This window comes from Malania oleifera, chromosome 1 (assembly GCF_029873635.1).
Source record: "Malania oleifera isolate guangnan ecotype guangnan chromosome 1, ASM2987363v1, whole genome shotgun sequence".
Taxonomy (NCBI): domain Eukaryota; kingdom Viridiplantae; phylum Streptophyta; class Magnoliopsida; order Santalales; family Ximeniaceae; genus Malania; species Malania oleifera.
Window position 1 is genome coordinate 109,950,955 of NC_080417.1, and position 15,957 is coordinate 109,966,911.

At 32.6% G+C, this 15,957-nt stretch overlaps 1 protein-coding gene across 1 annotated transcript; it reads right to left on the reverse strand.

Moving 5' to 3' along the window:
* Window positions 1-2,716: 2,716 nt before the first annotated feature.
* On the reverse strand, window positions 2,717-12,297 carry LOC131148181 (receptor-like protein 7). The gene is made up of 5 exons (XM_058097912.1): window positions 12,288-12,297; window positions 10,134-10,152; window positions 4,578-5,429; window positions 3,101-4,418; window positions 2,717-2,872 (listed from the first exon to the last, which is right to left on the reverse strand). Exons 1-5 carry the CDS (start codon window positions 12,295-12,297, stop codon window positions 2,717-2,719), a joined length of 2,355 nt encoding a protein of 784 aa, XP_057953895.1.
* Between the last annotated feature and the right edge of the window lie 3,660 nt (window positions 12,298-15,957).

Below are 15,957 nucleotides of genomic sequence, written 5' to 3' on the forward strand. Positions count from 1 at the left end.
AAAGGAAAATCATTGATTCAAGAACAGAGCATGAAAGATGAAGATTTGCTGCTTGTGATATAATTTTTATAACCATTGATAGCTTTAGTAAAATATCTGTAACAATTTTTTTTTTAACAGAAATTGTTTTATTTTTAGTTTCTTTCATTAGCCATCACTTGTATATAAAATTGGCTGAGCTTATGTAAAATTACAATTCCTCCTGTAACTTCATTGTTTTGATAATCTGAAAGCATATTCAGTTTCTTTATACTTGTTAAATTATCAAACACTCAGCAAAGAACTTTGTTTCTCATTCAATCCACAATCCAATACTTAACACAACACAAGTAAATCAAAACTTAAACACTCATTCAACCAACCAATCAACTTTAAAGTAATCAATCACAAAATATAATCTGCAGCACTTTAGCAATTTTCAGCTTTTGTATGTAGCCCTGTGAATTTATGTAAGCCCCGTGGTTAATTGATTTGATTTCTCAATTTTTTGCACAATCAACACTCTTTCCAAAACTTAGACTTTAAATAAAATTTCAGTTAATAATTCTTGGGTGTTGAATCAATCAATGTACTCCTTTACGGTTTCCGTAATTTGTATTGATCAACTAACCTACTTCCTTTCGGTTTTCGCGAATTCTCAAAAACAAATTAAGCTTTAGTTTATTTAATATCTAATCCACGTAGCGTATATGATCAAAAATTAAAACACAACCACGCAGTTAATATATGCCAAAAATTAAAGAGAATAGGGAAAGAGAGTGACACCACATTTTTTACGAGGTTCGACTTATCCCCAGCCTACGTTCTCGCCTTTGGCCAATACCACCAAAGGATTCCAATAAACCACTCCTTTACGGGTAGAGTAAACCTTACACACTCCTTCAATAGGTTAGAGCAACGCCTCTCTAAGTGATACCCCACACTCGGTCACTCCTTCAGTATAGTAAAAGTTATAAATAATCATCCTTACACATACCCAATAACAATATATTTTCTTTAAATCTAGATTGTTTTTAAAATTTTATTTACATTCGGACAAATTCCCATATTCAAAATTTCTACTTTTAAATAAATACTCAATACTCAAAAATTCAGTTAATATTGATTAATAACCCTAAATGTTTGTTGCGTATGCATGGCTTTGCCCCTCCTCATGAAGCACACATTTTCTTAATAAATGTTATATTGCACTATATTTTGAGAAATAGAAAAGTCTTAATTATACTTTTGCACAACCAAAAGTCTCTTAATTATTTTGCAGATTCAGTAGTATGATGGCCCAACAATTTGTCTTCACTCACCACTCAAAATCCAATCATCCATTCACTACCCGCTTCTTCATTTTTTTCTTTCATTTTTTTTCTCTGCCCCTAGCCAGTTGGAAGACCGGCTGTTTCTAATTTGACACTGCCATCCCCTTCACGTGAAATTTCCACCTTCACACTCTGTTTCTCCTAATGATCAATGTGCATATGTACCGATTCATGTTCTCACAAAAAATAAACAAATAAATAATGATGTAAGAGACTTAATTGACCTCTCAATTTTACAGAATGGCCGAGTAAATTTCACACATTACGAGAAAGCAGAACAATTTTTATTACAATCTGCATTTAGCTCTCAATTTTGATGAGATGATCCTAAACTAATTGATGATTAATTTTGAGAATCTATTCTCACTTTTTCTTTTGATGGAGTCATTGATCTGATCGCAACTAAACCAACAATAATATTTGTTCCGAATCCAACCTTTTAGTGACTTCCGCCAAGGATTTTTGTTGATAGCTCACTCCATAAAAGATAGGTTAATAACTTTTTAAAAAAAATTTAAATCTTAGCTCCATATTGGACTTGCTAACTGGCTGCAGAACCCTCTAATGAGATGTATATTTGCAACTGTAAAAACTTTGGACAATAAAGAATTTTAGTTTGAAATATTTGATCCTTTATTATTTAAGATGCAATATGCCTCAATACCAAATTAATTAATGTCTCATTGTTTATTGCTAATTGCATTTATACTCCAGCTATTATTTTTTACACGTATAATTTAACATATTCTTTCCAACCAATAAAAACCCTACGCACAAAAATCGATTTCTTTTGCCTTTCATGCTCAATATGTAAAGATGAAATCATTTTCATCAACACACACAACTTTTTCTTATTTTTGTTAACGTTGTAGAAAATTAGTATGACATGCAAAATAAATATTTGCTACTACATTTAAGACAAGCCTTTTTTTTTTGGGGGTAAAAGAGGGCGGCACTTCCATTTATTTATTAATAAACCCTCACTTTTGGCGAAGGAATACCGTGGTTAGAAGTTAAAACCAACCAACCAAATTAGGACAAACAAAATTAAACATAACTAACAAAGGAGATAAAAATATAAAAACAACCAAAAACAAAACGAAATACACTAAACAAAACTCTAGAGATGAACTAACGACAAACGGAAACAAGACCCCACCTATCCATCCGAAGGATACCTTTCAGATAACGTGGTTGAAGGTATTGTTCTTCGTAGATTACATTATTTTCCATTTCTCCTTCAAGACAAGCTTGAATTACATTTAAGACAAGCTTGAATTACATACTATCATTAAGAGACATATTGCATATATTGCCCGATAATTAAATAGTGCAAGATATATTTATTAAGGTTTGCATCACTCACTAGTTAAAAACATTCAAAATCAAATTCTTCTTAGTCCTTACTTGCAACCACTTCTCCTCAATCTATTCACCTTCTTCTTTTCAACCCCCTCAATGATGTGAACGAACCAATTAGGTTTTCTAGTTAAAAACATAAAAAACCCAGCAACCAATCCAAACACAATTCCAAAACCATATCCAATCAATGCTGCTTCCTAAAAGGATCCACTTACAGAGCGTGAGTCATCATCTTGTTGGAACATAAAAGATGTTGGTGTTGTCACATTATCATTTATGCAAGTTTTCGATAGTGGAAACCCACACAATCCTAAGTTTCTAGAATATGAAGAGTTTGAAAATGTATCAAATTGGGTGCTTCGAGGTATGGGCCCAAACAGTTGGTTTTGGGAGAGGTTTAAGACTCCTAAAGTTGACAAACTTGCCAATTGCTTAGGAATCTCACCGCCAAGGTTGTTTGAAGATAAATCCAACCATTCAAGTGTTGTCAAATTTCCTAGTGACGTTGGAATATCACCCGTAAGGCTATTGTGTGAAAAGTTGAGTCCTCGAAGTGATTTAAGCTTTCCAATTGACTTTGGAATCTTCCCATTGAAACTATTATTTGACATATCAATCATTGTGAAGATTGTCAAAATTTTCTCCATGTGAAAATCAGAACCTTTCATCGTTACCGTCATGGAACCTTGATAATAATCAGCTGTACTTATATATTGCAATTTGTATTTAGATTCATCCACATTCATCATGCCTTTCCAACTTTCAAAATGCTTTAATGGCAAATGACCAGTAAAATTATTTAAAGACAAGTCAATGACACGCAACTCGAATAAGGAAAATTGAGTGTTTGAATTGCTCCCTATGGACCCTATGGGGCCATGAAATTTGTTGGACCGCAAGATGAGGACATGCAACTTTGGGAGGCTTCCCAACCAATAGGGGAACATGTCAACTATTCTATTGTTTCCAAGGTCTAGAACTTCCAACTCCATACAATTGACCAAAGATCGCGGCACTTTTCCTTCTAGTTGATTGCTATTCAGGCCAAGAATTCCTAAGGTGCTGCCGTTTGCAAAAGTGTCGGGAATGGTACCATTAAATTGATTCATACGAAAATCTAAAATTGAAAGGTTATCACTAAAGTTTCCCAAACATGGTGGAATCATGCCACCTAAGCTGTTGTTGGATAAATTGAGGACTTGAACGAAACTCGCATTACAAATCAAAGAAGGAATCTCTCCTGTCAGATGATTATTTGAGATTAAATAGAAATTCGTGGAGGATGGTGGAATTGGGAGTGATCCTCGAATCATGTTGTTTTGAATATTAAGATATTGTAGATTCTTCCAAGGAAGATGTTCATCCACATGTGTCAAAAAGTTGTGAGAAAGATTTAAAAATATCAAGGAATTATTCCACATATTGAATGTCCATTTGGGGATCTCTCCAGCGATTTTGTTGGCAGACAAGTCCAACAATTCTAGGTTCTTTGAGCCTCTTAGATTTGGAAATTCACTTATGTTGCAAGAGGACAAATATAGTTTAGTCAAATTAGGGAAGGAAAGGCCGATGTCATCTATTTGAGTCAATGTCAAATTGTTGTTTGAAAGATCAAGATTATTGAGGTTAAGGAGCTTGAGGATTGACTTTGGGATGGGACCATAGAGCTTGTTGTATGATAAATCTATATTCTCCAATGAAAAAGATTGAAACTCGGGAATGGGACCAGTTAGTTGATTATGACTCAAATATAACTCTTGCAAGGATGACAGAGCAAGCACCCAAGATGGTATTGTGCCACCGAGAGAGTTGTCAAACAAGTTGAGGTGTGTGAGTTGTGAAAAGTATATACTTGGTTGAGAAGGAAGAGGACCAGCAAGTTGATTGTCACTCAGATCTCACCATTGCAAGGATGACAGAGCAAACAACCAAGATGGTATTGTGCCATGGAGGGAGTTATGAGAGAAGTGAAGTACTTGGAGTTGGTTGAGGCTAGAACCAAGGGACACAGGAATTGTAGAAGAGAAGTTGCAGTTGGAAAGATATAGATACCTCAAGGACTTGAGATTGCCTACTTCTCCGAAAAATCCAGTATAAGATAGATCCAACCAAATGAGGGAACTGGTGTTGTAAACAACATCTAGAAGATGAACGGTCAGGGATGGGTTTGAGGAAAGATCGAGCTTTATTAGGTTTGGTAGGCTGAGAATATTATGGCTAATTGGGAGTTCTCCTTGCAATTCACAATCAGAAAGACTGAGAGATGTGAGAGAAGAAGATAGATTCACGAAAGAATTAGCAGGGGTAACTCTAGATATTGTGACGCGGCCAAGAAATAGCTCTCTGATTTCAGTCAAATTGTGAAGGAGCCTTTTGAAGCTTTGAGGTTCATATCTCAATAAAGCATTGGAAGAGAGATCAAGGGAAATCAATTTGGAAAGGTGGGATAGTTCGGTGGGGATGGGGCCTGCAAATGCAAAGTGGGAGAGGTTGAGATGGGTTAAACTAGTTAATGTCCGCCCAAATTCAGGTGAGATGAGTGATCCATTGAAGTCATTGTGGGAGAGATTGAGGTTGTGGAGATGGTGAAGGGAGAAGAGGGAGGTGCTGTTGCTGCTACTATTAGGATTGGGGAAGACGGTACCCTTAAGAGAAAGCTGGATGCAACTAAGGTCGAGGCCAATGACGTGACCGGTGACTGAATCACAGGTGACTCCATCCCAGTTACAGCAATCACTCCCCTCCATCCAGGACCTCGTCTTTGGATATATAGCCTATGGGGACAATGTACAAATGAAAGAAGCACCGACATCAATGAAAAACGATCTGGAGCAAAGCAGCACTCTCATCCTGAGGACACAATATGCGTGCACCAAAAGGAGGAGGAGGAGGAGGAGCAAAAGAAGAAGAAGAAGAAGAAGAAGAAGGAATTGGGAATGGAAGAATGTGAACAAGAGGAAGTAGAAATAAAGAAGAGATGATGGTTGAAGGCTCCTGCAGTACCCCATCTGCATTAATTGGAGAAATAAATAAGAAGAAGAATATGATTGGGTAATTGGTGATAGAATGTTTCCCAGGGAACTTATTTATAGGCAGCCATTGCACTCCCAATTCATACTGTTGCAGTCAATTTATTGATTAATAATAATTAAAAAAAAAATGAGAGTATGTGTGCTAAACAAACTGATATATTCATGTTTTAGATAGAAGTGTCGCACAGACAGCATACGTTGGTTGCAGGCTTGGCCGAACCTAAAAAACACTAGTGTAGGGTTGGTCCAAAACAAATATTAGAAATTACTAAATTCCTAAAATATAATTAATTATCTAAAAAAGCTGTGACTTTAAAAGCTGCACCCATGAAATTTCACAATATTCTAATCCATTTCAGTTAATTAGAAATTGATTTTTTTCATCATTCATTTTATTTATTTTTTATTTTTTTTGGATAATTGATTAATCATGTTTTTATGAAAAGATGAACAATCGATATATATTGCATCACAAAGTCATCTCAACAAAAATATTCATAATTCTCTATAACTCATTTTTTTTTCCAACTATTTAACATCTTAAAACATTGCTAAAACACATAGAAAAAAGAGTTTTGTAAAAATCAAATAAAAAAGATTAAAGCTTTCTAACAAATTATGTGAAGACATATTTCCACTTACTGAGTGTTGTCTCATCCTAGTGAGTTACCATTTTTCAAGAGATCCAGCTAGGCGAGCAGATCAGGCTCGCGAGTAGAGATTGACTTGAACTGCCTTTTTGGGAAGGGTAGGTATTTTTGAGATAACCGTGTTATGGGATAGTTTTCAAATTGTAGTAGCGTCACTAGATATTTTGTGTTGTAAATATATTGCAAAGCAGTATAGTTTTCTAGTATATTGTATTGTATTTAGCAGTTCCCAATTTGATGTACCGCTGCTTAGTTATGTGTGACGGACAGAGTTTTCTCAACGCTCTTTGGGCCTGAGGTGTTATTATTAGTATTCAGACAGATGACATTTATTATATTCAGAAAAAAAAAAAAGAGAAAATTGTTGAATCAATAGCAGGTCATTACAATAATACTACAGAAAAAACTGGTTTGAGTTATTATACGTATTTTGTAAAGGATCAAAGTGAGTAGGGTTGACCATCTCGTTTTATATTAAAGTATGGTTTAATACTTAAACTGTGTGGCATGAGATAAATTCTTTATAATAAACTGGTTGGGATTGTTGTGGTGTATTTAACTGATATGTTGTTGTGATATTTTGTTATTCATGTAAATCGCAATATAACATTGGTAGGCCTGAGGAGTTTGTTATATTGTCCTGAATATACATTGTGATATAACGTTGGCAGGTCTGAGGAGTTCGTTATATTGTCATTTATATAAATGGGGAAAAACTTTGGTAGGCATGAGGAGTTCGTTTTACTAATTTACTATGAATAGGTCATTGTGAAAGTGTAATAGTGGATGTATGTGGTGAAGTATGTGCTAAGAACGATGGGGAGGGATGCTTAGTACGTAGAGGGAACGATGGGGAGGGATGCACTGAGAACCACAGGAAGCAAAGTATTTGTGCATTATCCTTTGTGGGTTTGAGTACATGTATGTGAATTAAATATATTGTGATTGTGGATATTTTATGGTATTACGTATAATACGTGTATGCAAATTTATGTGGTATGATTGATGATGTATGTGTGAGTATAGTTTATGAGTGTCCTTACAGTTGTAGTTGATTAACAAACAGTTATATTTTGTATACACTAAAACTCATGTTAGCCACACACTGATAATAATCTATTCTGCCTTACTAAGAAGTGTCTCACCCCATTTTACAACTCATTTTTCAGGACCTTCTGGTGATAGAGTTTTGCCAGCTCAAGGGCAGGGTTGGATGGTTTAGAATAGTGTGAGTGATTGTAAGAATTTGAAGTATTTAAGTTAGGTTTTAAATTCATGGTTATGTAATATGGTTGAATGGATACACCCCTTTGGAGTATTCTAGTATTTTATTTGAGGATATTTAATTTTTCTGCTACTTGGATGATATTTATGGTATCAAAGATCTATGAATGGAACATAAAACACCTCAGGTCCCACTCTTGGGTTCGAGGCTTTACAGTATTATTAACTCGTAAATGTTAAGATATTAATGAGAAAAAAATAAATGAGTATTGTTTTTTTTTTTAAAAAAAAAAATTGACTCATATTTGGTAAAGTTTTAAAGGAAAGAACTAAAATAAACATATTATATTTCTTAACGGATACTTAACAAGTACCCGTTTATAATCCATTTATTAATTAGGAGGGCTTGAGTTTGTGATCTACTCATCCATTTATAAATGGGTCAATTTGAACCCAAACCATTTAGGTTCCACCTGCTTATCACTTGACTCAAACTTGACCTATTCACCGTTTTACCATCCTTATACAAAATACTTTTAGTCTAGCCTTAACTTGAATACTTTAAAAATTTTACTGTCCCAATCTATTAACACATCAAATTAAGTGAAGTGTGAACATCATATGGAATATAAATATTGTATATTTAATAAAAAATTGAAGTTTTACATTTACTTTAATTGTTTGATCACTTTGTTTGGGTAAGAGGTAGGAATTTATTTATGCTCCTTTTTTTAGATGTCATAAAAAATTATGATTACTATTAAAAAAGTATTTAACAACATTAAAAATTTTACAAGAGTCGTAATAAGATGTCAAAAAGAGTTTATGTGTGTATGTGTACATATAAATTTTTTTTTTTTCAATCATCATCTAAATCAAGGCATTGTTTGGTCTTTCATTTGGCTCAAAATTCATAATATCTTAGTGACATTTATATGGTGCAAAACTTAAAGTTTGGGCATATGGTCAAAGAAACACCCATCTAGAATGCACAATACGAGGTTAGAACATTTTAGGGGGTGTAGTGTATTAATAAATAATTAAGTAAATAAAAATTTATTCAGTGTTGTATTATGTTCTCAATTGTTTGATGTTGTGCTTCAAGTATTTGGATATCTTTAACACTTATTATTGTCCTCCCTTTGTCGAGTTGATAATTTTTTTTTGGATTTTTGTGCAATGATCAAGGAAATAGAATTTTACTAACAATATGAATATAAATAGAGGTCAAATTGCATGGTCCTTACGATGTAGATAATTCCATTAAAAATTATGTAGAGCATAAACTGGAATCATATCCGTGTGGTGGCTTAGGATAAACAAAGTCTATCGATCCAAAAGGTCTACAACTCTATTTAATCCCTAAATAGTAACAAATGAAAACCAATGAATTTGACACACCATTTACCACCTAAATTGATATTCTAATAAAAATAAGATTTTTTTAATTTTTATTTTAACATATATTTAAATTTTTATTGAAAGGGAGGAGTATTTTTGAAAATATAACACTTGCTCAAGAGATGGCAAAATTATTACATAGGCGGGTGAGAGGAGGTAATATAATGCTAAAACTTGATATGAGCAAAGCGTATGATCGAGTGGAGTGGCAGGTGGTAGATCATATTTTCCATGCTTTTGGTTTTCCAGACTAGTTTTGTAAGTTGATTCAAAATTGTATTTCTACTCCTTGGTTTTCTGTCATGATGCATGACACTTATAGAGGTTTCTTTAAGTCAAAAAGGGGCTTGAGGCAAGGGGATTCGTTGTCTTCATAAATTTTCATCATCATGGAAGAAATTTTTTCTAAATTAATTAAAAAAAAAAAAGATGTCTGAGAAGCGGGTTTTACCGTTTGTACATCTGTGTGGTGCACCTATTATATCGCATTTAATGTACGTGGATGATGTTGTTATATTTGCTAATGCCGGAAAAAAAATCTATTAGACAGATAATGGAGGTGATTAAGGAGTATGAAAATTAGACTGACCAAAAGGTGAATAAAGATAAATCAGCTATTTTTTTCTCAAAGAAGTTGGGCATTCTGAGGAAGGGAGAAATTCTTCAAGAAACTGGTTTTAGTGAAGGTAAATTTCCTTTTACGTATTTGGGTGTGTCGATAGTGGATGGTAAATTGAAGGACTGTCATTTTGACCCTTTAATTCAAAAAATAAGTAAGAGAGTTTAGGCTAGAAAAGTATACTGTTGTCTTAAGGAGGTCGTCTAGTTTTGTTGAGACATGTGCTGTTAAATATGTCATTGTATCTGTTAGCTGTTCTAAATGTTTCGAAACGGGTGATTAAAAAGATACAAGATATGTTTGCTTCTTTTTTCTGGCGTTTTAAGGATGGAAAAGAAAAAAATGAAATGGAGGGCTTAGAAGAAATTGTGTGTTCCTGTAGAGGAGGGGGGCATAAGAGTAAGGGACATTTCAGAAGTGTAACGGTCTTTATTCATGAAGTTTGGTTGGCATTTATTAACTCAAAATTCTTGATGTGCTAGATTTTTTAGAGCTAAATATATGAAAGGATGACATATTGCTCTTTGCAGACCTCATGGATTGAATTCTTCCTTTTGGAAGAAAATTCTGCAGGGTATGCCTGAACTGTTAAGTAAATCTAAGTGGAAGGTTAGAGAAGGAGATGTAAATTTGTGGTATGACAAGTTTCTAGATTCGGGACCTTTGTTTGCAGAGTGTCCAAATGGTGCACATTCACATATCAGATTAAAAGATTTGGTTATCAATAATGCGTGGGATGTGGAAAATTTGTAGAAAATTCTGGGGTATAATAAAGCGGAAAAAGTGAATCTTAGAAACTCTTTGGACATATTGCTATGCCTCCCGGAAAAGGATGGTTGCTTTAATACAAAGTCCTCATGGGATGTTATCAGAGTTAGAGCTCCAAAGTTTGAGTGGGCAAAGTGGGTTTGGAATAAACGGTTACTGAAGAAAATTGCTATCTGCATGTGGAAGACCGCTTTTGAGTGCTTAAGTGTTGATGAAAAGGTGAGAAGGGTGGGGGTTTCGCTTGCTTCAGCGTGTAATTGTTGTGAAATGAGATAGCCAGAAGATATGGAGCATGTGTTAAATAAGGGAGACCTTGCTACTGAGGTTTGGAGGAGGGTTTCAGTGGAGGTTGGTGTTCCTTTCCTTAGACAACAAAGTTGGAAAGAAAGAGTCTAAATGTGCTTTAATAGATCTTCAAGATTTCCTCAATTGGGATCATTGATGGGTTTGATTCCTTATTTAATAGTTTGGAGGCTATGGAGAAGGAGATGTGTGGCTAGAATTGAGGGGAAATTGGAGAGTAGTACAGATGTGTGACTGTCCATTAAGTATTGGGTGGGGGTTTTGAACAGAAACATGATAGGAATGACTCAGTTAAAGGATGCTGATTTTGGGATATTACAGAATCTGGAAGTGCAAGTTGTGAATAAAAGAATTAAAACTGTGCAATGTGTGAGATGGCTAAAACCGGGGCAAGGGAGGTTGAAACTAAATTTGGATGGAAGTAGTTTGAGGAACCTAGGGCCAGTGGGTGGTGGTGGCATCCTTAGAGACCATACAGGTTCTTTTGTGTTTGGTTTTTCAAAATATTTTGGTTCTTATTCAAATAATGAAATTGAATTGAGAGTTGTGTTGGAGGGAATAAAGATTTGCAAACATTTGGGTCATACTAGTATTGATATTGAATGTGATTCGAATATTGTTGTAGATTGGATAAGATCAAGTAGGTGCTCCTTGTGGTATTTATGACATTACTCTGTAGCCATATATACAAAGTCATCTAAAAAAAAAAAAACAATAGAAGATGATTATAGAAAACCCAACAGTATTTCCTAAATACCAAAACTACAATTGCTTATTCAATTTATGACTAAGTTGCAAGTTCTAATTTTCAATTTATGATTGTAAAAATAGATAACGAAAATGAAAGAGAGAGTTGATTAAGATGGCTCAAGAACTTGACATTAGTGTATTTTGGTATACTAATACTTTAAAAGCCTAAAAGTAATTAAATGGTTTATGTTGCATTCAATTAAAAATTCACTATTGCTTATATATTTATAGTGTAAATAGTTTTATTAGTTTTTGTTTGCTACTCTCCCAAATTTTGTCATTTTTTTTTTTTTGAAAAACTAAGAAAAATATTGCTACCTCTTAGTCACATATATCAAACACAAAAGTATTCATAATTAACATATAATTAATTCATAATTCTCTATAACTTTCGTTTTGTTCTACTATTTAACATCTTAAAACATTGCTAACGTACATATAAAAAAGATTTTTATAAAAATTAAATAAATAAGATTAAAGCTTTCTAATAAATTAAGTGAAGACATATTTCAGACGCATTGTCTATGTATGTGTATATAATGACCATATATTAAGGAATTTCTGCAAATCTAGTATATACATTTTACTTTCTGTAGTAATCTTGTATAAATATTAATTGATCAAATAGTCGTAAGTCTAGAGTAATATGAAAAATTGTTATGCATCCAAAAGAATACATAACTATTTATAATTTACATAAATATTTCATAACTAACCCATAATAAAATCATAAATATCATGTTAATTTTTCTTAACATTCTAAAATTCTATCCCTATGCTTGGAAAGACTTTAGATTTGGATAAGATGTAATACAAAATTTTTATTGAAATTTATCTAAATCTACCCAATTGCAAAATCAAGAACTGAAATCCATGCTGACAAAACTCTGGGTATGTTGACCATCAACTTAAAATAATTCATAGTGAATAGATTGCAATGAATGTAAAGGCATAAAAACTTTCTTTAAATTAATTATAAAAGTAAGTGACAACAAAATATAAAGAATTATAAATTAAACGAGAAGTGCAAAATATATATATATATATATATATATATATATATATATATATATATATATATTACAAACACTTCAAATCTTCCCGTTTCCTCTTTTCCTAGAGACAAGTGTGTGGTAGCACTAGCATTCGGAACAAACACCATACATATGCTTCATGGTATGAAATTTTGCAAAAGTTCTTTTGAAAATATGAACAATTCAATAAGATAGTTTATAAATTTTTAAAAGTTTTTTTCAGTGAAGGCGAGCAAGATGTGTTTTAAAATTTTATAATTGAAAAGAAAAATAATAATTAAAAAATATCTCATTTTTCATAAATAATAATTTGCATTTGCGTGATCAGCAAATTCATTGTAAGATAATCATCACAATACCTTTTCGATAATTTTCTTTCAAACGTATGTAGTAAAAAAAGGAACTTAGAGTGCAAATTAAAGTAATGGTCTATGACTCTTCCAAAATGCATGCACCATCTATCTTGTTTCAGGTAGATAAGAAAACTATTGTTTGTTGACTAATCACTATCTTTATTTTTGGTATTCAAGACTCACTGAGTCATGACCCCTTCCCCGGGCCAAAGGAGTGAAGACTCAAGTCTTCCATGATGGAGTCTCCAAAAATAAATTCAAAGTCTTTCACATAATTCCACAACATGCATATAATTTGAAAAGAATGTCTAAAAAGAAAAGGAATTAAATAAATAGCAATTTTCAACTTATTTTTTTATCTCATTATTTCTAAAATGGTCTTCTTCTACAAGATTAAATCTAGCATGAAATTATCAATTGATAGATAATTAGAACAATTATATTTTTTTATAAAAAAATTAAAATTGTAAAAGTTGTACTAAAATTTTTAGAAATGTATTAGACATAATTTTTTTTTAAAAAAATTGTTTTTCATCCAATAGGATCCTTCCAAGTGACATGTCTCAGATTTTGCTATTTGGTGTCGCCGTTTATAGTGGTGGAGTTTTGAAGGATTATGCATGAAGGAATATGTGGAAAGAAATAATTGAACATATATTATTAAATTTATGGTGGGACTCGTGGGTTTATGAAGAGTGCAATAAAAATTAAATTTTGACATAGGGGAAATCTTCAAAATTTTATTACAATCTGCATGGAGGTTTGAAATTAAATGTATGAATGCCCTTACCACTGGATATTTAGTATTGACTGAATTTAAATTATAAAACGAAGTTAGCGATTAGTAGAAGTAGTAACAACTAAAACGCTCCTTAATAGAATCAATAAGCTTTTAATATTTTTTATTTAATCAAGAGAACTAATTTGATCATATATGCATTTAAATGTGTCATTGTTAGATGAAGATTGGCTAATTTGAAAGGATAAAACTGGGAATGACAGGTAAAAAGAAAATAAGTGAAAATTAGTAATTGAGAACGCAAGATGATCACAAGGTTTAAAAGAAATAAGGTATAAGTAGTGTTTCTGAGTATGAATTTTGGACCTTAGATTTGGATTTGGATGGATTCCAACAAATTTCAATACAATTTTACACTCCATCTTATCCAAATTCAAAACAACTCCAAATTCAAGACTTCTCTAAACTATAAATATTTATAGTGCAAATTTCTGCGACAAATTGATGGCAGCATAGGAAAATACTACATATCCCAAAAAGGATCTGTAAATATTTATATCTAATACATAAATATCCATAATTAACTCATAATTAATTCATTCTCATAACACATTTTACTACTGAAAAATTATGTACACCCCATTACAGCAAATGTTTGGCGCATCCTCCTCCCTTTCCCTGCTGTCTATTCTCTCTTTCCCGACGGTTGCAGTGTATCATATACAAGCAAGATGATGGAGATTGATGATGGTGTCCATGTTGAACAATATTATCACTTGCTCAACTTGCTAGAATAGGTGCTGTTTTGGGAGAATAGATTTAGGCCTTACATTTAAATTTTGGTATATTTGGTCAAATTAAAAAATAAAAATAAAAATAATTTGTATTAAATTTTTAATCTTTTTAAATGAATTCTTATAATCTCTATAATTGCTATCATTCAAATGGTATTTTTTAATCTAAAAAAATTATGCCACCGCTATTGTTCAAAGGGCTTCTCAAAATCTTATTCAGTATTCTAAAAAACTTTTGATCAAAGAGCTTAGTGAATTTCAACTAAACTGGTTTTTAATTAATCAAATAAATCGATTTTGTCTTTGTCATGATTATTATTAATTCAACCTTTAAATCCATAAGCTATCTATCGAATTTCTAGTGGCCTAGGACCATTTCCCCTTCCCCGGGCTAAAATAGTGAGGACCAATTGATCAAGTCTTCCATAGCAGAAGTCTTCCATATAATTCTAACATCCATCATTGTTTGTCTCAATAACCATATTAATAATTGGAGAGGAGGGAAAAAGACATCAACCAACTACTCAACACATTCAAGAATGTTTTAGAAATAAAATTTAAAAGATATTCCCCAATGGGCTAAGATGCACAACGGGAGATAGCTTGTTACTCATCCATATCCCTTTTTACCCTTCTTAGGGTTAAAAGAAAATGAAACTTTCAACATTAAAGTCACAAGTTTTAACCCTCAAACAAACCCTCTCACGCTTGTATAATCAATCTTAGATCAAACTCTCAAAATAAATCCATTTACTTACATTTCCCCGTTAAGCAAGTCCATATAAATTGTCACTTGCTTCCACATCCAAGGACTCTTGACGCCAGCTTTAGGACAAGAGGAAAAGACTAAGAAGACCTGTCTTGAGTGAGTGAGGGGTTTTATGATTGATGATCTAGAGGCCAAAATCTTCAAATAAAAATCCTTCAATCCTATCCTAACTTCTGGTTTATGTTTGAAAATCTTATGTCTATGTGAATAACACATCAATTACACAAAAATAAAAAATAAAAAAATTGCACAACCTTATAAAATTGTATTAGATAACAAAAAAACTGATTATTCCAATTCAAATCAATGATGGAAAGTTTAATTGAAAGCAAGTTAAGAGATAGGAAACATGTATACATACACACGTACAGATCATAAAAATTTCATAGATTGATCACTGAAATTTTCACCGGTCACCATATTGTTCTGGTGTTGAAAATAAGTTGCAATTGATAATGTGTGTGTAATTTCAAGAGATAACACCAAATGACATAAAAACAGTTAACCATGATTTAAACACACACACACACATATTAAACTTAATTTCAAGATCAATATTATTTGAGTTTACCACAGATGTATATTTTTCATGGAGCTCTTTTTAGGGGCTAACAAAAATGAAATGGAACAGGCTTTCTTGTCTTACTTCACCAATCACCATACCTTATGGTAAAAGCAAAAAACAGAACAATCTGCAGTCACTACCAAAACTCAAAAGGCAAAGGTAATGTATGATATCCCACATCGGTGAAGGAGCAAACTCACATGGTCCGAATTTCTATAAAAATCTTTATCAACAATTCCGTTTCTTTACACAGCCACGTTGTGGGCATTTTACGAAATATT